General features: G+C 44.1%; 1 protein-coding gene across 4 annotated transcripts in view; it reads left to right on the top strand.

Moving 5' to 3' along the window:
* The window catches only part of TERT (telomerase reverse transcriptase), a 196,190-nt gene that overhangs the window by 149,371 nt on the left and 19,574 nt on the right, over nucleotides 1–27,245 (top strand). For all 4 annotated transcript variants that reach the window (XR_011314016.1, XM_069730358.1, XM_069730357.1 and 1 more), the window contains exons 12-13: nucleotides 18,251–18,377; nucleotides 19,791–19,852. Coding sequence is in view for 3 of the 4 variants with exons in the window: in XM_069730358.1 (XP_069586459.1) it covers nucleotides 18,251–18,377; nucleotides 19,791–19,852 (189 nt within the window). In the remaining variant the exon portion in view is untranslated. The remainder of the gene's footprint in view (nucleotides 1–18,250; nucleotides 18,378–19,790; nucleotides 19,853–27,245) is intronic.

Below are 27,245 nucleotides of genomic sequence, written 5' to 3'. Positions count from 1 at the left end.
TTTTTGTGGCCAAGAAGGATGGTTCGTTGAGACCTTGTATTGATTACCGCCTTCTAAATAAAATCACAGTCAAATTTCAGTACCCCTTGCCGCTGCTGTCTGATTTGTTTGCTCGGATTAAGGGGGCTAGTTGGTTGTGCGTATTAAACGGGGCGATGAATGGAAAACAGCATTTAATACGCCCGAGGGCCATTTTGAGTACCTGGTTATGCCATTCGGGCTTTCCAATGCTCCATCAGTATTTCAGTCCTTTATGCATGACATCTTCCGAGAGTACCTGGATAAATTCCTGATTGTATACTTGGATGATATTTTGGTCTTCTCGGATGATTGGGAATCTCACGTGAAGCATGTTAGAATGGTGTTCCAGGTCCTGCGTGCGAATTCTTTGTTTGTGAAGGGGTCAAAGTGTCTCTTTGGTGTTCAGAAGGTTTCATTTTTGGGTTTCATTTTTTTCCCTTCTACTATCGAGATGGACCCTGTTAAAGTTCAGGCCATTTATGATTGGACTCAGCCGACATCTCTGAAGAGTCTGCAAAAGTTCCTGGGATTTGCTAATTTATATCGTCGCTTCATCAATAATTTTTCTAGTATTGCTAAACCGTTGACTGATTTAACCAAGAAGGGTGCTGATGTGGCCAATTGGTCTTCTGCTGCTGTGGAAGCTTTTCAGGAGTTGAAGGGTCGTTTTTCTTCTGCCCCTGTGTTGTGCCAGCCAGATGTTTCGCTCCCGTTCCAGGTCGAGGTTGATGCTTCTGAGATTGGAGCAGGGGCTGTTTTGTCGCAAAGAAGTTCTGATGGCTCGGTGATGAAACCATGTGCCTTCTTTTCCAGGAAGTTTTCGCCTGCTGAGCGTAATTATGATGTTGGCAATCGAGAGTTGCTGGCCATGAAGTGGGCATTCGAGGAGTGGCGTCATTGGCTTGAAGGAGCTAAGCATCGCGTGGTGGTCTTGACTGATCACAAGAACTTGACTTATCTCGAGTCTGCCAAACGGTTGAATCCTAGACAGGCTCGTTGGTCGCTGTTTTTCTCCCGTTTTGACTTTGTGGTTTCGTACCTTCCGGGCTCTAAGAATGTGAAGGCGGATGCCCTGTCTAGGAGTTTTGTGCCCGACTCTCCGGGTTTGCCTGAGCCGGTGGGTATTCTCAAAGAGGGGGTAATTTTGTCTGCCATCTCCCCTGATTTGCGGCGGGTGCTGCAAAAATTTCAGGCTGATAGACCTGACCAATGCCCAGCGGAGAAACTGTTTGTCCCTGATAAATGGACGAGTAGAGTTATCTCTGAGGTTCATTGTTCGGTGTTGGCTGGTCATCCTGGAATCTTTGGTACCAGAGATTTGGTGGCTAGATCCTTTTGGTGGCCGTCTCTGTCGCGGGATGTGCGTTCGTTTGTGCAGTCCTGTGGGATTTGTGCTCGGGCTAAGCCCTGCTGTTCTCGTGCCAGTGGGTTGCTTTTGCCCTTGCCGGTCCCGAAGAGGCCCTGGACACATATCTCTATGGATTTTATTTCGGATCTCCCCGTCTCTCAAAAGATGTCGGTCATTTGGGTGGTTTGTGATCGCTTCTCTAAGATGGTCCATTTGGTACCCTTGTCTAAATTGCCTTCCTTTGGTGCCATTGTTTTTCCAGCATGTGGTTCGTTTACATGGCATTCCGGAGAACATCGTTTCTGACAGAGGTTCCCAGTTTGTTTCGAGGTTTTGGCGAGCCTTTTGTGCTAGGATGGGCATTGATTTGTCTTTTTCCTCGGCTTTCCATCCTCAGACAAATGGCCAAACTGAACGAACCAATTAGACCTTGGAAACATATCTGAGATGTTTTGTTTCTGCTGATCAGGATGATTGGGTGTCCTTTTTGCCTTTGGCTGAGTTCGCCCTTAATAATCGGGCCAGCTCGGCTACTTTGGTTTCGCCGTTTTTCTGCAATTCTGGTTTCCATCCTCGTTTCTCTTCAGGGCAGGTTGAGTCTTCGGACTGTCCTGGTGTGGATACTGTGGTGGATAGGTTGCAGCAGATTTGGACTCATGTAGTGGACAATTTGACATTGTCCCAGGAGAAGGCTCAACGTTTCGCTAACCGCAGGCGCTGTGTGGGTCCCCGACTTCGTGTTGGGGATTTGGTTTGATTGTCGTCTCGTTATATTCCTATGAAAGTTTCCTCTCCTAAGTTTAAGCCTCGTTTCATTGGTCCGTATAGGATTTCTGAGGTTCTTAATCCTGTGTCTTTTCGTTTGACCCTCCCAGCTTCTTTTTCCATCCATAATGTATTCCATAGGTCATTGTTGCGGAGATACGTGGCACCTGTGGTTCCATCCGTTGATCCTCCTGCCCCGGTTTTGGTTGAGGGGGAGTTGGAGTATATAGTGGAGAAGATTTTGGATTCTCGTATTTCGAGACGGAAACTCCAGTACCTGGTTAAGTGGAAGGGTTATGGTCAGGAAGATAATTATAATTCCTGGGTCTTTGCCTCTGATGTTCATGCTGCCGATCTGGTTCGTGCCTTTCATTTGGCTCATCCTGGTCGGCCTGGGGGCTCTGATGAGGGTTCGGTGACCCCTCCTCAAGGGGGGGGTACTGTTGTGAATTCTGTGGTCAGGCTCCCTCCTGTGGTCATGAGTGGTACTTCGGCTGGTTTTGTCCATGAGCTTCCTTTGGTGGATGTGAGTGGGGCTGCGGCTTCTGAGTTTCCTTCCTCAGGTGACGAGGTTAAGTCGTTAGGTGCTGCTCTATTTAACTCCACCTAGTTCTTTGTTCCTGGCCTCCAGTCTATGTTCCAGTATTGGTCTTGCTCTCTCCTGGATCGTTCTTGTGGCCTGTCTGCCCTGCATAAGCTAAGTTCTGCTTGTGTTTCTTTTGTTTGCTATTTTTTCTGTCCAGCTTGCTATATTGGTTTTTCTTGCTTGCTGGAAGCTCTGGGACGCAGAGGGAGCACCTCCGTACCGTTAGTCGGTGCGGAGGGTCTTTTTGCACCCTCTGCGTGGTTGTTTGTAGGTTTTTGTGCTGACCGCAAAGCTATCTTTCCTATCCTCGGTCTATTCAGTAAGTCGGGCCTCACTTTGCTAAAATCTATTTAATCTCTGTGTTTGTATTTTCATCTTTACTCACAGTCATTATATGTGGGGGGCTGCCTTTTCCTGTGGGGAATTTCTCTGAGGCAAGGTAGGCTTATTTTTCTATCTTCAGGGCTAGCTAGTTTCTCAGGCTGTGCCCGAGGCGCCTAGGTCTGGTCAGGAGCGCTCCACGGCTACCTCTAGTGTTGTGTGATAGGATTAGGGATTGCGGTCAGCAGAGTTCCCACGTCTCAGAGCTCGTCCTATGTTATTAGTAACTATTAGGTAATTTTCAGTGCTCTTAACCACCAGGTCCATTGTGGTTCTAAATCACCAGTTCATAACAGTACTGGAGGCCCAAAGTACTAATGCTTCTCAATAGAGGGAAAAGAGAAGTTCTGAGACCATTTTTTTTTCTCTCTGCACTGTGTTTTGTCTTTCTTTTTCCCTAGACTTTTGGGTGGTTCAGGACACAGGTGTAGTGATGGACATTAAAGGCCTGTCTTCTTGTGTGGATCATCTCACTGCAAGAGTACAAAATATTCAAGACTTTGTGGTTCAGAATTCTATGTTAGAACCTAGAATTCCTATTCCTGATTTGTTTTCTGGAGATAGAGCTAAGTTTCTGAGTTTTAAAAATAATTGTAAACTATTTCTGGCTTTGAAACCCCGCTCCTCTGGTGACCCAGTTCAACAAGTTAAGATTATTATTTCTTTATTACGTGGCGACCCTCAAGACTGGGCATTTTCCCTTGCACCAGGAGATCCTGCATTATGTGATATTGATGCGTTTTTTCTGGCGCTCGGATTGCTGTATGATGAACCTAATTCAGTGGATCAGGCAGAGAAAAATTTGCTGGCTCTGTGTCAGGGTCAGGATGAGGTAGAGATATATTGTCAGAAGTTTAGGAAGTGGTCTGTGCTCACTCAATGGAATGAATGTGCGCTGGCAGCAATTTTCAGAAAGGGTCTCTCTGAAGCCCTTAAGGATGTCATGGTGGGATTTCCTATGCCTGCTGGTCTGAATGAGTCTATGTCTTTGGCCATTCAGATCGATCGACGCTTACGTGAGCGTAAAACTGTGCACCATTTGGCGGTATTATCTGAGCATAAACCTGAGCCTATGCAATGTGATAGGACTTTGACCAGAGCTGAACGGCAAGAACACAGACGTCGGAATGGGCTGTGTTTTTACTGTGGTGATTCCACTCATGCTATCTCCGATTGTCCTAAGCGCACTAAGCGGTTCGCTAGGTCTGCCACCATTGGTACGGTACAGTCTAAATTTCTTTTGTCCGATACTTTGATCTGCTCTTTGTCATCCTATTCTGTCATGGCATTTGTGGATTCAGGCGCTGCCCTGAATTTGATGGACTTGGAGTTTGCTAGGCGCTGTGGGTTTTTCTTGGAGCCCTTGCAGTATCCTATTCCATTGAGAGGAATTGATGCTACGCCTTTGGCCAAGAATAAGCCTCAGTACTGGACCCAATTGACCATGTGCATGGCTCCTGCGCATCAGGAGGATATTCGCTTTTTGATGTTGCATAATCTGCATGATGTGGTCGTGTTGGGGTTGCCATGGCTAAAAGTCCATAACCCAGTATTGGATTGGAAATCTATGTCTGTATCCAGCTGGGGTTGTCAGGGGGTACATGGTGATGTTCCATTTCTGTTTATTTCATCATCCACCCCTTCTGAGGTCCCAGAGTTCTTGTCAGATTACCAGGATGTATTTGATGAGCCCAAGTCCAGTGCCCTACCTCCGCATAGGGATTGCGATTGTGCTATCGATTTGATTCCTGGTAGTAAGTTTCCTAAAGGTCGACTGTTTAATTTGTCTGTGCCTGAGCACGCCGCTATGCGGAGTTACGTAAAGGAATCCTTGGAGAAAGGTCATATTCGCCCGTCGTCGTCGCCATTGGGAGCAGGGTTCTTTTTTGTGGCCAAGAAGGATGGTTCGTTGAGACCTTGTATTGATTACCGCCTTCTAAATAAAATCACAGTCAAATTTCAGTACCCCTTGCCGCTGCTGTCTGATTTGTTTGCTCGGATTAAGGGGGCTAGTTGGTTGTGCGTATTAAACGGGGCGATGAATGGAAAACAGCATTTAATACGCCCGAGGGCCATTTTGAGTACCTGGTTATGCCATTCGGGCTTTCCAATGCTCCATCAGTATTTCAGTCCTTTATGCATGACATCTTCCGAGAGTACCTGGATAAATTCCTGATTGTATACTTGGATGATATTTTGGTCTTCTCGGATGATTGGGAATCTCACGTGAAGCATGTTAGAATGGTGTTCCAGGTCCTGCGTGCGAATTCTTTGTTTGTGAAGGGGTCAAAGTGTCTCTTTGGTGTTCAGAAGGTTTCATTTTTGGGTTTCATTTTTTTCCCTTCTACTATCGAGATGGACCCTGTTAAAGTTCAGGCCATTTATGATTGGACTCAGCCGACATCTCTGAAGAGTCTGCAAAAGTTCCTGGGATTTGCTAATTTATATCGTCGCTTCATCAATAATTTTTCTAGTATTGCTAAACCGTTGACTGATTTAACCAAGAAGGGTGCTGATGTGGCCAATTGGTCTTCTGCTGCTGTGGAAGCTTTTCAGGAGTTGAAGGGTCGTTTTTCTTCTGCCCCTGTGTTGTGCCAGCCAGATGTTTCGCTCCCGTTCCAGGTCGAGGTTGATGCTTCTGAGATTGGAGCAGGGGCTGTTTTGTCGCAAAGAAGTTCTGATGGCTCGGTGATGAAACCATGTGCCTTCTTTTCCAGGAAGTTTTCGCCTGCTGAGCGTAATTATGATGTTGGCAATCGAGAGTTGCTGGCCATGAAGTGGGCATTCGAGGAGTGGCGTCATTGGCTTGAAGGAGCTAAGCATCGCGTGGTGGTCTTGACTGATCACAAGAACTTGACTTATCTCGAGTCTGCCAAACGGTTGAATCCTAGACAGGCTCGTTGGTCGCTGTTTTTCTCCCGTTTTGACTTTGTGGTTTCGTACCTTCCGGGCTCTAAGAATGTGAAGGCGGATGCCCTGTCTAGGAGTTTTGTGCCCGACTCTCCGGGTTTGCCTGAGCCGGTGGGTATTCTCAAAGAGGGGGTAATTTTGTCTGCCATCTCCCCTGATTTGCGGCGGGTGCTGCAAAAATTTCAGGCTGATAGACCTGACCAATGCCCAGCGGAGAAACTGTTTGTCCCTGATAAATGGACGAGTAGAGTTATCTCTGAGGTTCATTGTTCGGTGTTGGCTGGTCATCCTGGAATCTTTGGTACCAGAGATTTGGTGGCTAGATCCTTTTGGTGGCCGTCTCTGTCGCGGGATGTGCGTTCGTTTGTGCAGTCCTGTGGGATTTGTGCTCGGGCTAAGCCCTGCTGTTCTCGTGCCAGTGGGTTGCTTTTGCCCTTGCCGGTCCCGAAGAGGCCCTGGACACATATCTCTATGGATTTTATTTCGGATCTCCCCGTCTCTCAAAAGATGTCGGTCATTTGGGTGGTTTGTGATCGCTTCTCTAAGATGGTCCATTTGGTACCCTTGTCTAAATTGCCTTCCTTTGGTGCCATTGTTTTTCCAGCATGTGGTTCGTTTACATGGCATTCCGGAGAACATCGTTTCTGACAGAGGTTCCCAGTTTGTTTCGAGGTTTTGGCGAGCCTTTTGTGCTAGGATGGGCATTGATTTATCTTTTTCCTCGGCTTTCCATCCTCAGACAAATGGCCAAACTGAACGAACCAATTAGACCTTGGAAACATATCTGAGATGTTTTGTTTCTGCTGATCAGGATGATTGGGTGTCCTTTTTGCCTTTGGCTGAGTTCGCCCTTAATAATCGGGCCAGCTCGGCTACTTTGGTTTCGCCGTTTTTCTGCAATTCTGGTTTCCATCCTCGTTTCTCTTCAGGGCAGGTTGAGTCTTCGGACTGTCCTGGTGTGGATACTGTGGTGGATAGGTTGCAGCAGATTTGGACTCATGTAGTGGACAATTTGACATTGTCCCAGGAGAAGGCTCAACGTTTCGCTAACCGCAGGCGCTGTGTGGGTCCCTGACTTCGTGTTGGGGATTTGGTTTGATTGTCGTCTCGTTATATTCCTATGAAAGTTTCCTCTCCTAAGTTTAAGCCTCGTTTCATTGGTCCGTATAGGATTTCTGAGGTTCTTAATCCTGTGTCTTTTCGTTTGACCCTCCCAGCTTCTTTTTCCATCCATAATGTATTCCATAGGTCATTGTTGCGGAGATACGTGGCACCTGTGGTTCCATCCGTTGATCCTCCTGCCCCGGTTTTGGTTGAGGGGGAGTTGGAGTATATAGTGGAGAAGATTTTGGATTCTCGTATTTCGAGACGGAAACTCCAGTACCTGGTTAAGTGGAAGGGTTATGGTCAGGAAGATAATTATAATTCCTGGGTCTTTGCCTCTGATGTTCATGCTGCCGATCTGGTTCGTGCCTTTCATTTGGCTCATCCTGGTCGGCCTGGGGGCTCTGGTGAGGGTTCGGTGACCCCTCCTCAAGGGGGGGGTACTGTTGTGAATTCTGTGGTCAGGCTCCCTCCTGTGGTCATGAGTGGTACTTCGGCTGGTTTTGTCCATGAGCTTCCTTTGGTGGATGTGAGTGGGGCTGCGGCTTCTGAGTTTCCTTCCTCAGGTGACGAGGTTAAGTCGTTAGGTGCTGCTCTATTTAACTCCACCTAGTTCTTTGTTCCTGGCCTCCAGTCTATGTTCCAGTATTGGTCTTGCTCTCTCCTGGATCGTTCTTGTGGCCTGTCTGCCCTGCATAAGCTAAGTTCTGCTTGTGTTTCTTTTGTTTGCTATTTTTTCTGTCCAGCTTGCTATATTGGTTTTTCTTGCTTGCTGGAAGCTCTGGGACGCAGGGGGAGCACCTCCGTACCGTTAGTCGGTGCGGAGGGTCTTTTTGCGCCCTCTGCGTGGTTGTTTGTAGGTTTTTGTGCTGACCGCAAAGCTATCTTTCCTATCCTCGGTCTATTCAGTAAGTCGGGCCTCACTTTGCTAAAATCTATTTAATCTCTGTGTTTGTATTTTCATCTTTACTCACAGTCATTATATGTGGGGGGCTGCCTTTTCCTTTGGGGAATTTCTCTGAGGCAAGGTAGGCTTATTTTTCTATCTTCAGGGCTAGCTAGTTTCTCAGGCTGTGCCCGAGGCGCCTAGGTCTGGTCAGGAGCGCTCCACGGCTACCTCTAGTGTTGTGTGATAGGATTAGGGATTGCGGTCAGCAGAGTTCCCACGTCTCAGAGCTCGTTCTATGTTATTAGTAACTATCAGGTCATTTTCAGTGCTCTTAACCACCAGGTCCATTGTGGTTCTAAATCACCAGTTCATAACATTGTTCACTCTGCTGACACTGTGGTGTCCATCCTTTTAAGCATGTATAAAAGCCGTTTTGTACATTTCTGAAAAGGACACCACTCAACAGAGGCCAGACTGAGTCAAGAGTAACTCTGCTGCCTCTTTATAGTGAATTGGTCCCTCGATGGTTTCATCTGAATCACATCACTCAGAGATTTAGATAGAAACCCCAATGTAAGTGCTCAGCATAGAGTGCAGGATAAACGTGATTCAACATATTATAAAAAAAAATTCCCAACCAAAGCTTTAACTCAATCCACAATAAAATAAGTCCCCACTCAGGTCCGTCACCTGTTAACAGAAATATAGGGGGCTACCACATTACTGGTAACAGGCTCTGGAAAAGCACTATGGATCCTCACCCCCAAATGAAATCAAGTGAATTATGTGCTCCCAAATCCAAATGCCCTTATCCCTTCTGAACCCCACAGTGTTCCTAAATCACTTTTAGCATCCACATGTTTGGCTTTTCTGTAGCGATGAGAGCCCGCTTAAATTTATGTTGTCCATGTCTCTAGAAGCACGGGCTGAGCACTCATGTGCTGAGTACTGCAATAAATGACAGATTTGCAATTTTCTCTTGGCAACATCCACTGCTGCTTTTTTCTGGAAAACACCCAGGGAGTCAAAATTGTCACTACACCTGTAGATAAATTCCCAAAGGGGTGTAATTTCCAAAATGGGGTCACTTGAGGGGGGATTCTGCTCTTCTGGCACTTAGGGGCTCTGAAAACGGAGTCCGCAAACTATTCTACAATAATTTGTTCTCCAAGAGGTAAAAAGCACTCAGTTCCTCCCGAGTCTCGCCATGTGGCTAAGCAGTAAAGTACAGCCACATATGGGGGTATTACCACGTTCAGCAGAAATTGTGTGACAAATTTTGGTTCCATTTTTACCCTTTCCCCATATGAAAAATGTAAAATCTGGAGCTAAAACAAAATATTTGTGGTAAAAATGTAATCATTGTTTCTTCATTGCTCAGTGGTATAAAATTCTGTGACACACCTGTGGTGTCAATATGACCACTGCACCCTTAGATTAATTATTTGAGAGGTATAGTTTGTAAAATGGGTTCACTTATGGGGGGTTCTGTTGTTCTAGTACCTCAGGGACTTCCATTGGGTCATGGCACCCACAAATCATGACATAAAATCTGCACCATAATATGGCACTCCTACCCTTATGAGTTTTTCAATGTGCCTGAAAAGTAGTTCCTGATTACATGTAGGGTATTGGCGCACTCAGGAGATGTTGCACAACAAACTGAGAGCTCCATTTTACCGATTAGCACTTATAAAAATGTAAAACTTAGGGCTAAAACATTTATTTAGTGGTGAAAAAATATTCTTCCTTCACCGCCCAATGGTATAAAGTTCTGTGAGGCATATGTGGTGTCAACAGGCTCACTACACCCCTAGCTGAATTCATTAAGAGGTGTAGTTTTTAAAATGCGGTCACTCATGAGGTGTTCTGCAGTTCTGGCATCTCAGGGGCTCTGTCAATGTGACATGGCACCCTCAAACCATTCCAGCTACCGTAAATCAGATATCCAATATCGCGTTCCTTCCCTTCTGAGCTTTGTACTGTGCCTTAAAAGTAGTTTTTGACTGCATCCCCATATTGGTGTAACACATTTTGTGACCCATTTTCTCCTATTATCACTTTTGATAATTAAAATTAAAATAATTATTCTAGATTGTGAGCCCCAACGGGGACAGCGATGATAATGTCTGTAAAGCGCTGCGGAATATGTTAGCGCTATATAAAAATAAAGATTATTTTTTATTTATTTATTATTAAAAACTGTGGGCCAAAGCAATATTTTAAAGGGAACCTGTCACCCCCGTTTTTTGAGATTGAGATATAAATACTGTTAAATAGGGCCTGTGCTGTGCGTTACTATGGTGTATGTAGTGTACCCTGATTCCCCATGTATGCCGAGAAATACATTACCAAAGTCGGCGTTTTCGCCTGTCAATCAGGCTGGTCTGGTCAGGTGGGCGTGTTCACAGCGTTCTTTTCTTCCCCAGGTTTCCGTTGGTGGCGTAGTGGTGTGCGCATGTCCAAGGTCCGGATTCCCTGTGCCCACGTGAAGACACAGCGCGCGATCTGCGCTGTCATTCCTTTCATCGGTGCGGGCGGCCATCTTCCTGGGGCCGCGCGTGCGCAGATGTAGTGCTCTGCTGCACGGGGCTTCAGGAAAATGGCCGCGGGATGCCGCGCGTGCGCAGAAGAGATCGCGGCGGCCATTTTCCCAAAGCCGAGATGCAAACTCGGCTTTGGGAAAATGGCCGCCGCGATCTCTTCTGCGCACGCGCGGCATCCCGCGGCCATTTTCCTGAAGCCCCGTGCAGCAGAGCACTACATCTGCGCACGCGCGGCTCCAGGAAGATGGCCGCCCGCACCGATGAAAGGAATGACAGCGCAGATCGCGCGCTGTGTCTTCACGTGGGCACAGGGAATCCGGACCTTGGACATGCGCACACCACTACGCCACCAACGGAAACCTGGGGAAGAAAAGAACGCTGTGAACACGCCCACCTGACCAGACCAGCCTGATTGACAGGCGAAAACGCCGACTTTGGTAATGTATTTCTCAGCATACATGGGGAATCAGGGTACACTACATACACTATAGTAACGCACAGCGCAGGCCCTGTTTAACAGTATTTATATCTCAATCTCAAAAAACGGGGTGACAGGTTCCCTTTAAGTTGAAAAAATGGTAATGTTCCATTTACTCAGCTCAATGTTATACAATTCTGTGAATCACCTTAGGATTAAAAATGCTTACTAGGCCCCTAAATAAATTCCTCGAGAGGTGTAGTTTTCAAAATGGGGTCACTTGTGTTTTTTTGCTGTTTTGGCTTGCAGGGGTTCTTCAAATGTGACATAGCATCTGCAATCTATTCCAGCCAAAATTGTGCTCCAGAATTCTATTGGCACTCCTTCCCATCCGAGCCCTGCTTGTACCCAAACAGTAGTTTTCTACCACATATTTTGTTTCATTTTCTTCTGTTACCCTTGTGAAAATGAATAATTTGGGGCTAAAGCAACATTTTTGTGAAAACGTGATTTTTTTAATTATTATTATTACGGTTTCAGTACGGTTTCAGTACTCAATGTTATAAAATTCTGTGTAGCACCTCCATATTCAAGGTACTCACCACACCTCTAGATTTGTTCTTTGAGGGGGTGTAGTTTCCAAAATGGGGTCACTTGTGGTGAGTTTCCCCTGTTAAAGCACATCATGGGCTCTACAAACATGACATGGCATCTTCTATCTATTCCAGCCAAGTTTAGAATCCAAAAGTTGAAGAGTCCTCCTTTCCTTCCGAGCCTGACGTGCATCAAAGCAGTAGTTTTCCTCCATGTATGGGGTCTCTGTGTACTCAGGAGAATCTGCCCAACAAATTATATGGTCTATTTTCTACCGTTACCTTTTTGAAAATGCCAAATTTGGGCTTAAATCAATATTTTGGTGGGAAAAAGTAAAATTTTCATTTTTTTTCCTTCAACATTTAATACTGGTGAAGCCCTTTAAGTGTTAATAAACTTCTTGAATGTGGTTCTGTGCACTTTGAGGTGTGTGGTTTTTAGAATGGTGTCACTTTTGAGTATTTTTTGTTATGTTGGCCCCTCAAACTCGCTTCAAAATCGATGTGGTCCTTAAAAAAATTGGTTTTGAAAATATTTCACAAAAAATACCAAACATTGACACCATTCCATAAAATGCATCCCTCAAGGTGCTCAAAACCACATTCAGGTGCTTCACAGAAATGGAAGCAATGTGGAAGGAAATAAATTAACATTTTATTTTAGACCTAAATTTTATTTTCACAAGAATACCAGGAGATTCTGAACCCCAAAATTTGTTGTGCAATTGCTCCTGAGTACGCCGATACACTATTTGTGGGGGACAATTACTGTTTAGACGCACAACATGGCTCGGAAGGGAAAGAGCGCTGTTTGACTTTTTGAACGCAAGGTTTGCTGGAATCATTAGCAGACGCCATGCTGCATTTGGAGAACTCCTGATATGCCTAAATAGTGGAAAGCCACAACAAGTGACCCCATTTTTGAAACTAGACTCCTCAAGAAATGTATCTAGATATGTGGTGAGCACCTTGAACCCCAATGTGCTTCACAGAAGTTTATAACGTTGAGCTGTGAAAATAAAAAATAACATGTTTTCCACAAAAATGTTTTTAGCCAAAAAATTATTTTCACAAGTGTAAACAGAAGAAATTGCACCATACAATTTGTTGTGCAATTTCTCCTGAGTACTCAGATACCACATATGTGGTTGAAAACTACTTTTGAGGCACAGTGCAAAGATCAGAAGAAGTGCCATATTTAAGTTCAGGTTTTGCTGGAATGGTTTGAGGGCACCATGTCACATAGGCAGAGCTCCTGAGGTGCCAGGACCGCAGAAACCCCATAATTTTACACACTACATTTCAATTAATTGATCTAGGGGTGCAGTGAGCATGTTGACACCACATGTGCCTCACAGAAATTCTATTGAGCAGTGAAAAAAGAATAATTAAATTTTTACCTCTAAAATGTTTTTAGACTTAAGTTTTTAATTTTTAGAAAGGCTAATTGGAAAAATGGACCTGTTTGTTGTGCAGTTTCGCCTGTGCTTTTTCCAATACCCTATCCATGTAATAGAGTACTACTTTTGAGGCACAGTGCAAAACTCAGAAGGGAAGACGCACCATAATTTAGTGCACAATTTTACTGTCATGGTTTGCTGGTGCCATGACCCACTGGGAGAGCCCCTGAGGAGCCAGAACAGCAGAATCGTCCATAAGTGATGTCATTTTGTAAACTGCACCTCTCAATTAATTAATCTAAGGGCGCAGTGATCATATTAACACCACGGGTGTGTAACTGAATTTTATACCATTGGGAAGTGAAGAAAAAATAATTACATTTTTACCACAAAAATATTGTTCTAGCCCCAGATTTTACATTTTCACATGGGGAAATGGGTGAAATGGCACCAAAATTTTTCACACAATTTTTGCTGAACGTAGAAATACCCAATATGTGGCTGTGCAGTACTGCTTCGCCACACGCGACACTCAGGAGGGACCGAGCACTATTTGCCTCCTGTTGAGCAGATTTTCCTAGAATAGTTTGGAAACTCCATATATAGAGCCCCTAAGTGCTAGAATAGCGGAATCCCCCCTCAAGCGACTCGGTTTTGGAAATAATACCCCTTTGGGAATTTATCTACAGGTGTAGTGATGATTATGACTCCATGGGTGTTTTCCAGAAACAAGAAGCAGTGGATGTTGCTGGAGTGACAATTGCAAATCTTCTTTGCTAGTGACTGGACTTTGTAATGCCCAGAACGCTATGCCCAGCTCGTTCTTTTGGAAACATGCACTCGTAAAATTAAACGAGCTCTCATCGCTACAGAAATACCAAACATGTTTACCCTAAATGTGGTTTAGGCACACTGTATTGTTCAGTAGACAGAGCAGAGGGACATTTTGGATTTGGGAGTGCAGAATTCGCTGTAATTGTTTTGGGGGTCGAGGAGCCATAACACTTTTCCAGAGCCTTCGTGCAACGAGTATTGTGGAAGGCCCTCTATTTCTGTTAACAGATGACGGACCAGGGTGGGTACTTGCTTTTTTTTGTGGCTTAAGTTTAGCCTTTAGGGTAAGTTCACATAGGGTGTTTTTGCTGCTTTTTTCTGCAGCAAAACCTGATCATCTTGGCAGGAAAGAAGCCGCACTGAAAATTCAGGTTTAGGTGCTTTTTTATTGCGTTTTTTGTATGTGTTTTTTTGGGGCTTTTTTTTTCTCTTTGTCCATGCTAATGTCCTTGGATTTTCAGTAGCAAAAATGCAGCAAATAATGATACCTGCGTTTTTGCTGCGTTTTTTTCAATACCCATTCAAGTCAATGGGTGAAAAACGCAGCAAGAACGCTGAAAGAAGTGACATGCTCTGTCTAAAAAACGCAGCAAAGCACAAAATCCTGATCAAACAAAAAAACAATATGTGTGTATGAGATTTCTGAAATCTCATAGGCTTTGCTGGTATTGTAAAAAGCAGTTGAAAATTAGCTTTAAAAAACGCCCTGTGTAAATTTACCCTTATTGAGAGCATTTTATATAATGTTTGGGATCACATTTATCCAGCTTTCTACCCTGAGGACTTACATCGGGGTTTCCATTTAAATTTCCAAATGACATGATTAAGATCAAACCCCCAAGGGATCCATTCACTATAATGAGTTACTCTGGACTCTCTCCGACCTTCTTTTATGCACACCTCAAAAGACGGACACCAATCAGATCATAGGTCAGGCAACGTCCAAAGTGACTCCATCTGTCTCACTATAAGGAATCTTCCACCAGAGGTTTTGCCTGAATCACATTTTTCAGATATTTACACGGAAACCCCGATGTAAGCGCTCAACACTGCGCAGGATAAATGTGAGCCAAGCCTTACTGCAAACTTTGTAAGACAGAATGAACAAATAGCAGGTGAAGAATTAGTTTTATTTATTTTTTACACCATTCCTCGTTCTGTATAAGTGATTAGGCGACTTTATTTTTCAGTTCAGTGCGATTACAGAGATTACAGATTTATAGCAGGTTTTTATGTTTGGCTGCTGTCGCACACTGAAATATGTTTTTGTTTTGTTTTTTTCTTCAAAAACAAGTTTTTGTATATCCATATTTTAATAGTTATAATGTTTCCATATTTCAGCTGGCAGCCATGTGAGGGCTTGTTTTTGCAGGAAGTTGATATTTTTATTGGTACTGTTGTGAGTCACATGACATCTGTTGATCATTTTCTATTCACATTTCTGGGAGGCGGAATGAACAAAAGACAGCAATTTAGGAATTGTTTTTGGCGGGGGGGAGTGGGTTATGCCATTTCGCCTCTGGTAAAATTGGCAGCTTTCTCTTCGGGTCAGTACAATTTCAGCCATACCAAGTTTGTATGTTTTGATTTTTGTTTTTTTATGCTTTGACGCTTTCACAGAATAAAAACAATTTTTAAAAAAAAAAAAAATAATAATTTTGCATCAATTTATTCTGTGAGCTATATCTTTTTTATTTTCTGCTGTTGGAGCTGTATGACAACTTGTTTTTTGCGGAACAAGATGACGTTTTCATTGTTACCATTTATATTTACATTTGGCTTTTTGATCTAGTTTTATACTACTTTTTGTTCAGTGGTATTATGAAAAAGCATTTTTTTTTGCCTCTTTTATTTTTTTTGCAGTGTTCATTGACAGGGTTAACTAGTGGGACAGTTTTATAGGTTGGGTCATTCCAGATGCAGCAATACCAAGCATGTGATTTTTTTTTTTTTTTTTTTTTACTTAGTTCCACATTCAACACTCTGATCACAGTTATAAAGCATAGCATTGCTATGCTTTCTATAATGTCAGTGCTGCACTGACCCAAGATAATTAGATCATGCACTGCTCATGATCTAACGAACTTGCTAGAGCCTGGTGACCCAGATATTTTTATGATGACCTCACATTACAATTGGCCCCTCGTAATGACGTTACGGGGCAGAGGGAGTTAAGTGGCTGGGAGTGGTGCAGGCACTGACTCCTGGCAGTGAGTGCCGGGTGTCAGCTGTCATGTAAGCTGGACACCTGGTGGTGATAGCGTGCACAGCTGCTGTGCCTTCAAAATCGCCTGGAAGTATCCATACGTCCAAGGCCGGTAAGTACTCCCCAACCAGGACGTATGGTTATGTGTAAGGTCCTGAAAGGGTTAGGGTATGTGCACACGTCCGGATTTCTTGCAGAAATTTTCCTGACAAAAACCGGACATTTCTGCCAGAAATCCGCATGCGTTTTTACCGTGATTTTACCGCGATTTTGACGCATTTTTGGTGCGTTTTTCCCAAATGCATAGAATTGCGGGAAAAACGGAGAAAATCCGCAAAAATAATGAACATGCTCATTTTTTTATCGCGATGCGTTTTTTTCGCGGAAAAAAACGCATCCATGTGCACATAACATGCTGAATGCATTCTAAATGATAGAATGCATAATGTATGCGTTTTTAATGAGTTTTTATAGCGTTTTTACCGCGAAAAAACCTGAACGTGTGCACATAGCCTTAAAGGCATAAAAATTATAAGTTTGAAAAGTGCAAAATTTAAAAAATGTTCAATATTTTGTGGTAGATTGGCTCACTTGGCTGCTCACAGATGTAGACACAAGCACGTTTCCTCTGCTGGTTTATTTAAAATACGCCATTAACCACTGCAGGCTCAACAAAATAAACACTGCCTTTTTGGCAAAATGAAGTATAGCACAGTCCATATGCCTGCAGGAATCCGCCCGCTTTGGATACAACAACCAGGTTCAGTACGGTTTAACATACAACACTTCTCTGGAGCTACTGGCTCCACACACACCGAATGACTCAGAAAAGCTGACTATTTACCTTCTAAACCCCACCCTGGGAGGAGATATGGTGAAGTTTCTCCCACCCGCTCTTCAGCTGTTCACTTAAAAGCATAGCCCCCAAAATGGCCGATTAACCCCTCTCAACACAGTGTGCTGAAGCAAACTTCCATGTTTGAAATCATTGAAGTTAAAAGCCTCATTGAAACGCGTCTCCCAGCACAGTGGCTCAGTGGTTAGCACTGCAGGCTTGCAGCACTGGGGTCCTGTGTTCAAATCCCACTAAAGACAACATATGTTAGGAGTTTATATGCTCTCCCCATGTTTTCGTGGGTTTCCCCCGGTTCTCTGGTTTCCTCCTGCACTTCAAGATATACTGATTTAGATTGTGAGCCCCATTGGGGACAGTGATTATAATGTCTGTAAAGTGCTGCAGAATATGATAACGCTATATAAGCAAAGCATAATAAATAGAAAACCTCCCCTCAAGTACTTTGCGAATGACGTCACAGTTTTCATAACTAAACGTATATCATATCAACAGACATGAAGTACAACATGTCACACAAAAAGTCTCAAAATGAGTATACCTGTTGAAGCGAAGAGGTATTACATTATAAAGTGACAGTGGTCAGAATTGGAAACATTGGCCGGGTTATGAAGGTGAAAACAGGCTGGGAGTTGAAGAGGCTGGGTATGTGCACACGTCAGGACTTTCTAGCAGAAATTTCCTGACAAAAAACGGACATTTCTGCCAGAAATCCGCATGCGTTTTTTTTGCGTTTTTGACGCTTTTTTTTTTTTCGTTTTTCCCAATGCATAGATTAGCGGGAAAACGCGAAAAATCCGCAAAATGAATAAACATGCTGCTTTTTTTTTTACCGCAATGCGTTTTTTTCGCAGCAAAAAATGCATCATGTGCACAAAAATTGCAGAATGCATTCTAAATGATAGGATGCATATGTCTGCAGTTTGTAATGCGTTATCGCGTTTTTAGAAAAAACCTGAACGTGTGCACTTACCCTAAAAGAAACTCAGTCGATGGGCACAGAAGGGACTAGCTCTGCCCTTTCCTGTACAGAGAGCCGGTCCTCCTTTGCCCTGAACTCGCGGGCCACATAAAATGAAGTGGCAGGCCCCCTCTGGCATAGATGATGTATGCAATCACTAGAAAAAGGAAGTATACACTTATACTTTTACTTATGATGACTAAATAATAATTATATGGTCCTGTCAGACTTATTAACAAATAAGTATCCTCTGACACCAAAAATCAAAGGTCTATCAGGTAAAACAAATTGTATGTGATTTAGGCCTTGATACATAGGTTTCAAGAAGGGTTTCATTTGTTTTTCCCGTTGCTTAATACCTTTTTGAGGGACAAATCTGCACATCTCATCTATGTAACTTGTTCCAAAATATTTGATATTATTTTATGTCCACAGCTTTTCATGCACGTCAATACGTTCTAGTCTGTCGTTTTGTCATAATTCTAACGCTGGTGAAAATTTGAGACATAAATTGTTAAGCGTGCTCCGACTTAAGTGCCACAGCCTCTTTCTTGACCTTCAGGTAAGTCTCATTTCTCTAAATATTTGCAGGTGCTTCTCACAAAATTAGAATATCATCAAAAAGGTCTTCAATACAAAAAGTGAAACTCGTATATTATATAGAGTCATTACAAACAGAGTAATCTATTTCAAGTGTTTTTCTGTTAATGTTGATGATTGGGGATTTCATTGGCTGTAAGCCATAAAGTCATTATCTCAGTAAATTAGAATACTTTATAACATTGGTTTCAAAAATGATTCTAAAATCTGAAATGTTGGCCCACTGAAATGTATGTTCAGTAAATGCGCTCAATACTTGTTCGGCTCCTTTTGCATCAATTACTGCATCAATGCGGCGTGGCAAGGAGGGGATCAGCCTGTGGCACTGCTGAGGTGTTATGGAAGCCCAGGTTGCTTTGATAGCAGTCTTCTGCTCGTCTGCATTGTTGGGTCTGGTGTCTCTCATCTTCCTCTTGACAATACCCCATAGATTCTCTCCCCATAGATTCTCTATGGGGTTAAGGTCAGGCGAGTTTGCAGGCCAAGCAAGCGCAGTGATACTGTTGTTTTTAAACCAGTATTGGTACTATTGGCAGTGTGGACAGGTGCCAAGTCTTGCTGGAGAATGAAATTTCCATCTCCAAAAAGCTTGCTGGAAGAGGGAGTTCGAATCTCGGCTTCAGGAAAATGGCCGCCGCGATGTCCATCTGCGCACGCGCGGCATCCCGCGGCCATTTTCCTGAAGCCCCGGGAAGCAGGAGACTTCATCTGCGCACGCGCGGCCTCAGGAAGATGGCCGCGCCCACCGAAAAACCACTAAATAGCGGCGAGCGCGCTCTTTTTCTACAGCTGCGCAGTGCATTCGGCACTTGCGCATGCGAGAAGCACTACGCCACCAACGGGAACTTAAGCAAGATGTGGGGGAGAAACAGCGCTGTGACCACGCCCATCTGACCTGACCAGCTTGATTGACAGGCGAAAAAGGACACTTTTGTAAGGTATTTTGGCAGCATAGGTAGGAATCGGGGGACAAAAAATACCCTATTGTAAAGCACAGCTCAGGCCCTATTTAACGGTATTTTTATCTCCTACTGAAAAAACGGGGTGACAGGTTCCCTTTAAGGGACCCTTTGAAATGCTTAGGAAGCCTTTGTAGGTGTTTTTTGTTAATCTAATTTACTGAGATAATGATTTTTCGGTTTTTATTGGCTGTAAGCCATAATCATCAACATTAACCAAAATAAACAATTGAAATAGATCACTCTGTAATGACTCTATATAAAATATTAGTTTCACTTTTTGTATTGAAGAACTGAAATAAATTAACTTTTTGATGATATTCTAGTTTTGTGAAAAGCACCTGTATGTGTGAAATAAGATTTTTCTGTTGCTGCCGTTTGTGAAATAATGGCAACATTTTCTTCTAAATCTCTAGATAAACACTCTGCAAACTGTGCACATTAATACCTACAAGATCTTATTACTTCAGGCGTACAGGTATGTACTAGGCTTTGACTGAGAATTAATGAATTTAAGGATTGGAGTGTCCAACAGGGGAACAGGTACATCTTTGGTGTGGCCCTGTAAGAAGCACTAATGAGCAGTGCTAATAATTCGCTATTTACAGAAAATTGTACATTAGGCAAACTGCCCGTTTTAATATTGTATAGGAGCATAAGTAAAATTGTGTGGGGTGTAGGGTCGGGTTATTTTTGGATGCAGCTGAACAATGAGCTCTCAATCAGTTACTGGTGGGCCTTGGTACACCAGTCCCACTCTGACTTGTATTCTATATATTATGTATGAACGAGACCCAGGAACCATGCCATGAGTGTACAAAAGAAGTCAGTTGTTTGGTATTAAAGATTAAATATACCAATGATGCCATTCCCATCATAGCCAAGTTTTGTTTTTCAGTTTTATATTTCTTCTTTTTTTCAAAGAGCCATAAGTTTTTTGTTTTTTTTTCTATTTTTTTCTGTTAATATAGCAGTATGAGAGCTTGTTCTTTTTGTGATGAGTTGTAGTTATGAATATTACCTTACCATATAATGTACTGAAAGACAATGAGAAAATTCCAAGTGAGGTAAATGATCAAAACAAGTAAATGTAGTTTTGCCGCAAATTAGATGTTTTTATCTTCGTTTTGTTTTTTTTGAGTGTGGGAATACTCAGTGACCAATCCAATAAATGGTAATGCTAGCGTTTAGTTTTTTTTTCTCTTTATGGAGCGTAAGTGAACCTGTCATGTCCCAAACACTATCAATCTGCAAGTATGGGGTTATTCTGTTGGTTGAAGGGACTCTGTCAGCACAGAATGACCGTTCAAACTCAGCGCTCACACAGGGTTAATGGCAGCGTTAGCGGACCGCGTTATGCCGCGGGTAGCGCACTCCGTTAACGCTGCTATTAACCCTGTGTAACCAACTTTTTACTATTGATGCTGCCTATGCGGCATCAATAGTAAAAAGATCTAATGTTAAAAATAATAAAAAAAATAAAAAAATCATTATATACTCACCTTCCATTGGCCCCCCGGATCCAGCTGAGGCCTTTCCCGCTCTTCGCGACGCTCCGGTGACCTGTCCATGCATTGTGGTCTCACGAGATGATGACGTAGCGGTCTTGCGAGACCGCTATGTTATCTCGCGAGACCGCAATGCACTCTTGGGACCGGAGCCTTGCGAGGAGCATCGGTAAACGCCTCAGCTGGATCCGGGGAGCCAACGGAGGGTGAGTATATAACTTTTTTATTTTATTTTTTTTTAACAGGGATATGGTGACCACATTGCTATATACTACGTGGGCTGTGTTAGATACTGCGTGGGCTGTTTTATATACTACATCTCTGTGCTATATACTATGTGGGCTTTGCTATATACTACGTGGCTGTGGTATATATTACGTGGCTGGGCAATATACTACATCACTCTGCTCTATACTACGTGGCCTGTGTTCTATACTGCATGGGCAGTGTTATATACTACGTCTCTGCTATAGACTACGTGTCTGTGCTATATACTAAGTGGCTGTGCAATATATTACGTGGCTGTGCAATATACTACGTGGCTGGGCAATATACTACGTGGCTGGGCAATATACTACGTGTCTTTGCTATATACTCCGTGTCTGTGCTATATACTACGTGTCTGTGCTATATACTACGTGTCTGTGCTATATACTACGTGTCTGTGCTATATACTACGTGTCTGTGCTATATACTACGTGGCTGTGCTATATACTACGTGGCTGTGCTGTATACTACGTGGCTGTGCAATATACTATGTGGCTGCTATATACTACGTGGCTGGGCAATATACTACGTGTCTGTGCTATATACTACGTGTCTGTGCTATATACTACGTGTCTGTGCTATATACTGTTATGAAAGGTAATTCAGTACCACAATGGACATAGAGGTCAGCGCACATACAGTGACCTGGCAATAACCCAAAAAACAAGAACGAGCTCTGAGACATGGGAACTCTGTTGACCGCAATCCCTAATCCTCTCCAACCACACTAAAGGCAGCCGTGGATTGCGCCTAACGCTCCCTATGCAACTCGGCACGGCCTGAGAAACTAGCTAGCCTGAAGATAGAAAATAAGCCTACCTTGCCTCAGAGAAATACCCCAAAGGAAAAGGCAGCCCCCACATATAATGACTGTGAGTTAAGATGAAAAGACAAACGTAGAGATGAAATAGATGTAGCAAAGTGAGGCCCAACTTTCTGAACAGAGCGAGGATAGGAAAGGTAACTTTGCGGTCAACACAAAACCCTACAAAAACCACGCAAAGGGGGCAAAAAGACCCTCCGTACCGAACTAACGGCACGGAGGTACACCCTCTGCGTCCCAGAGCTTCCAGCAAGCAGTAAAAAACAAATTGACAAGCTGGACAGAAAAAAACAGCAAACAAATAGCAAAGAGAAACTTAGCTATGCAGAGCAGCAGGCCACAGGAACGATCCAGGAGGAAACAGGTCCAATACTAGAACATTGACTGGAGGCCAGGATCAAAGCACTAGGTGGAGTTAAATAGAGCAGCACCTAACGACTTCACCACATCACCTGAGGAAGGAAACTCAGAAGCCGCAGTACCACTTTCCTCCACCAACGGAAGCTCACAGAGAGAACCAGCCGAAGTACCACTTGTGACCATAGGAGGGAGCTCTGCCACAGAATTCACAACAATATACTACGTGGCTGTGCTATATATTACGTGGCTGTGCTATATATTATGTGGGCTGTGTTATATACTACGTGGCTGTGCTATATACTACGTTGGCTGTGTTATACACTACGTGGGCTGTTTTATACGCAACTTGGCTGTGCTCTATTTCTCTACTGTATCTGTGCATCATGAATCATAGTATGTGTTAAAGAGGGGGGCCCACTGACACTTCTTTCGCCCGGGGCCCTCAAAAACCTGGAGCCGGCCCTGGCTTCACTGATTGGTCACGCCAAAACTTCATGAATAAACTACATACATATTCTAGAATACCCCGATGCGTTAGAATCGGGCCACCATCTAGTTCTAGAATATGTATGTAGTTTATTTATGAAGTTTTATACACAGGATTCAGCCGGCCGGCCGCGACCTATTAGCGAAGCGTGGTTCAAATTCCACACCAATTCGCTGGTGGACTGCGCCTGTTGCTGATTGTTCACGGCCGGCCATGAACAATCAGTGAAGCCAGGGCCAGCTCCAGGTTTTTGAGGGCCCCGGGTGAAAGAAGTGTCAGTGGGCCCCCCTCTTTAACACATACCACGATTCATGATGCACAGATACAGCAGAGAAATATAGCACAGCCAATTAACATATAACACAGCCCACGTAGTATATAACACAGCCCACGTAGTATATAGCACAGCCACGTAGCATATAACACAGCCCACGTAGCATACAACACAGCCCACGAAGTATATTGCCCAGCCACGTAGTATATTGCCCAGCCACGTAGTATATAGCACAGTCCACATAGTATATTGCCCAGCCCCATAGTATATTGCCCAGCCACATACTATATTGCCCAGCCATGTAGTATATTGCCCAGCCACGTAGTATATAGCACAGTCCACGTAGTATATTGCCCAGCCCCATAGTATATTGCCCAGCCACATACTATATTGCCCAGCCATGTAGTATATTGCCCAGCCACGTAGTACTGTATATAGCACAGACAGGGGCGGACATATCATTGGTGCAACCTGTGCAGCCGCACAGGGGCCCAAAAGGTAAGGGGGCCCATTTCTACACCCAAAGCTGGTGCATTTTGCATTTTTAGGAGCTTTTGGGCTGCAAAGGGCCCCTATATTATTCTTGCACTGGGGCCCTCCTCTTGTTGTGTCCGCCAGTGAGCACAGACACGTAGTATATAGCACAGACACGTAGTATATTGTCCAGCCACATAGTATATTGCCCAGCCACGTAGTATATAGCACAGACACTTAGTATATAGCACAGACACATAGTATATAGCACAGCCATGTAGTATATAGCACAGACACGTAGTATATAGCACAGAGACATAGTATATTGCCCAGCCACGTAGTATATAACACAGCCACATAGTATCTAGCACAGACCCGTAGTATATAGCACAGACATGTAGTATATAGCACAGACACGTAGTATATAGCACAGACACGTAGTATATTGCCCAGACACGTAGTATATTGCCCAGCCACATAGTATATAGCACAGACACCTAGTATATAGCACAGACACGTAGTATATAGCACAGACACGTAGTATATAGCACAGACACGTAGTATATTGTCATGATCCCAATGGCAGGGGATCACAAAAGGACAAGCACACAAAAAACAGAACAAGCTCTAGGGTGATGGAAACTGAGCTGACCGCGATCCTGAACCTAATTCACAACACTAGCAGTAGCCGGGGAACGTGCCTACGATGATTCTAGACGTCTCGCGCCAGCCGAAGGACTAGCTTCCCCTATTAGAAGAAACAAAGACCTCTCTTGCCTCCAGAGAAACACCCCACAGAAATAGCAGCCCCCCACATGTAATGACGGTGAAATGAGAGGAAAGCACATACGTAGTAATGAAAACAGATTCAGCAAAATGAGGCCCGCTAAAACTAGATAGCAGAGGATACAAAAGTGAACTGCGCGGTCAGCGAAAAACCCTACAAAAAAACATCCTGAAATTACCTGAACTCATGTGCCAACTCATGGAACATGAGGAGTAATATCAGCCCACTAGAGCAACCAGCAACAAGGAATCACATAACTGCAAGCTGGACTAAAACAAAAATAAAGCAAAACGTGGAACAGGAAAATCAAAAACTTAGCTTGTCCTGATGATTACAGAAGCGGAAAGCAGAGGTAACAAGACACACTGATTACATTGATCGCCGGCGAGGAAATGACAGAAAGCCAGGTTAAATAGGAAACTCCCATATCCTGAAAGAACAGGTGGACACCAGAGACCGCAGAGAACACAAGTCACCCAGTACCATCTGTAACCACCAGAGGGAGCCCAAAAACAGAATCCACAACAGTACCCCCCCCTTGAGGAGGGGTCACCGAACCCTCACTAGAACCACCAGGGCGACCAGGATGAGCCCTATGAAATGCACGGACCAAATCAGCAGCATGAACATCAGAGGCAACCACCCAAGAATTATCCTCCTGACCATAACCCTTCCACTTGACCAAATACTGAAGTTTCCGTCTGGAAACACGAGAATCCAAGATCTTCTCCACAACATACTCCAATTCTCCCTCCACCAGCACCGGAGCAGGAGGCTCAAGCGAAGGAACAACAGGTACCTCATACTTCCGCAACAACGACCGATGGAACACATTATGAATAGCAAACGATGCCGGGAGATCCAAACGAAACGACACAGGGTTAAGAATTTCCAAGATCCTATAGGGACCGATAAACCGAGGCTTGAACTTAGGAGAAGAGACCTTCATAGGAACAAAACGAGAAGACAACCACACCAAGTCCCCAACACGAAGTCGAGGACCCACGCGGCGACGGCGATTAGCAAACTGCTGAGCCCTCTCCTGGGACAACTTCAAATTGTCCACCACATGACTCCAAATCTGATGCAACCTATCCACCACTATGTCCACTCCAGGACAATCAGAAGGCTCCACCTGACCAGAGGAAAAACGAGGATGAAACCCCGAATTACAAAAGAAAGGAGAAACCAAGGTAGCAGAACTAGCCCGATTATTAAGGGCAAATTCGGCAAGCGGCAAAAAGGTAACCCAGTCATCTTGATCAGCAGAAACAAAACACCTTAAATAAGTTTCCAAGGTCTGATTAGTTTGTTCCGTCTGGCCATTCGTCTGAGGATGGAATGCAGACGAAAAGGACAAATCAATGCCCATCTTAGCACAGAACGTCCGCCAAAATCTAGACACAAACTGGGATCCCCTGTCAGAAACAATGTTCTCCGGAATCCCATGCAAACGAACCACGTTCTGAAAAAACAGAGGGACCAACTCAGAGGAGGAAGGTAACTTAGGTAAGGGGACCAGATGAACCATCTTAGAAAAGCGGTCACACACAACCCAGATGACGGACATTTTTTGAGAGACAGGGAGATCCGAAATAAAGTCCATGGAAATGTGCGTCCAAGGCCTCTTCGGGATAGGCAAAGGTGACAACAATCCACTGGCCCGAGAACAGCAAGGCTTAGCCCGAGCGCAAACTTCACAAGACTGCACAAAAGAACGCACATCCCTCGACAAGGAAGGCCACCAAAAAGACCTGGCCACCAAGTCTCTAGTACCAAATATTCCAGGATGACCTGCCAACGCAGAAGAATGGACCTCGGAGATGACTCTACTGGTCCAATTATCCGGAACAAACAGTCTTTCAGGCGGACAACGATCAGGTTTATCCGCCTGAAACTCCTGCAAAGCACGTCGCAAGTCTAGGAAGACAGCCGACAAAATCACCCCATCCCTAAGGATACCAGTGGGCTCAGAATTTCCAGGGGAATCAGGCACAAAACTCCTAGAAAGAGCATCCGCCTTCACATTCTTTGAACCTGGCAGATATGAAACCACAAAATCGAAACGGGAGAAAAACAGTGACCAACGAGCCTGTCTAGGATTCAGACGCTTGGCAGACTCAAGGTAAATCAGATTTTTGTGATCAGTCAAGACCACCACACGATGTCTAGCACCCTCAAGCCAATGACGCCACTCCTCAAATGCCCACTTCATGGCCAAAAGCTCCCGATTACCAACATCATAATTCCGCTCAGTGGGCGAAAACTTTCTAGAAAAGAACGCACATGGCTTCATCACCGAGCAATCGGAGCTTCTCTGTGACAAAACCGCCCCCGCTCCAATCTCAGAAGCATCAACCTCAACCTGAAAAGGAAGCGAAACATCTGGCTGACGCAACACAGGAGCAGAAGAAAACCGGCGCTTAAGTTCCTGAAAGGCCTCCACAGCCGCAGGAGACCAATCAGCAACATCAGCACCCTTCTTAGTCAGATCCGTCAAAGGCTTAACAACACTAGAAAAATTAGTTATGAAACGACGATAAAAATTAGCAAAGCCCAAGAACTTCTGTAGACTCTTAAGAGATGTAGGCTGCGTCCAGTCACAAATAGCTTGAACCTTGACGGGATCCATCTCAATAGTAGAAGGGGAAAAAATATACCCCAAAAAAGAAATCTTCTGGACTCCAAAGAGACACTTTGAACCTTTTACAAACAAAGAATTGGCCCGCAGGACCTGAAACACCTTCCTGACCTGCTGAACATGGGACTCCCAGTCATCAGAAAAAACCAAAACATCATCCAAATACACAATCATAAATTTATCCAGATATTCACGGAAAATATCGTGCATAAAGGACTGGAAGACAGAAGGAGCATTAGAAAGTCCAAAA

The sequence above is a fragment of the Ranitomeya imitator genome, chromosome 6 (genome assembly GCF_032444005.1).
Source record: "Ranitomeya imitator isolate aRanImi1 chromosome 6, aRanImi1.pri, whole genome shotgun sequence".
Classification (NCBI taxonomy): domain Eukaryota; kingdom Metazoa; phylum Chordata; class Amphibia; order Anura; family Dendrobatidae; genus Ranitomeya; species Ranitomeya imitator.
Note: the sequence above shows the minus strand (reverse complement) of the source record. Positions and strands in the feature narration are given on the sequence as shown.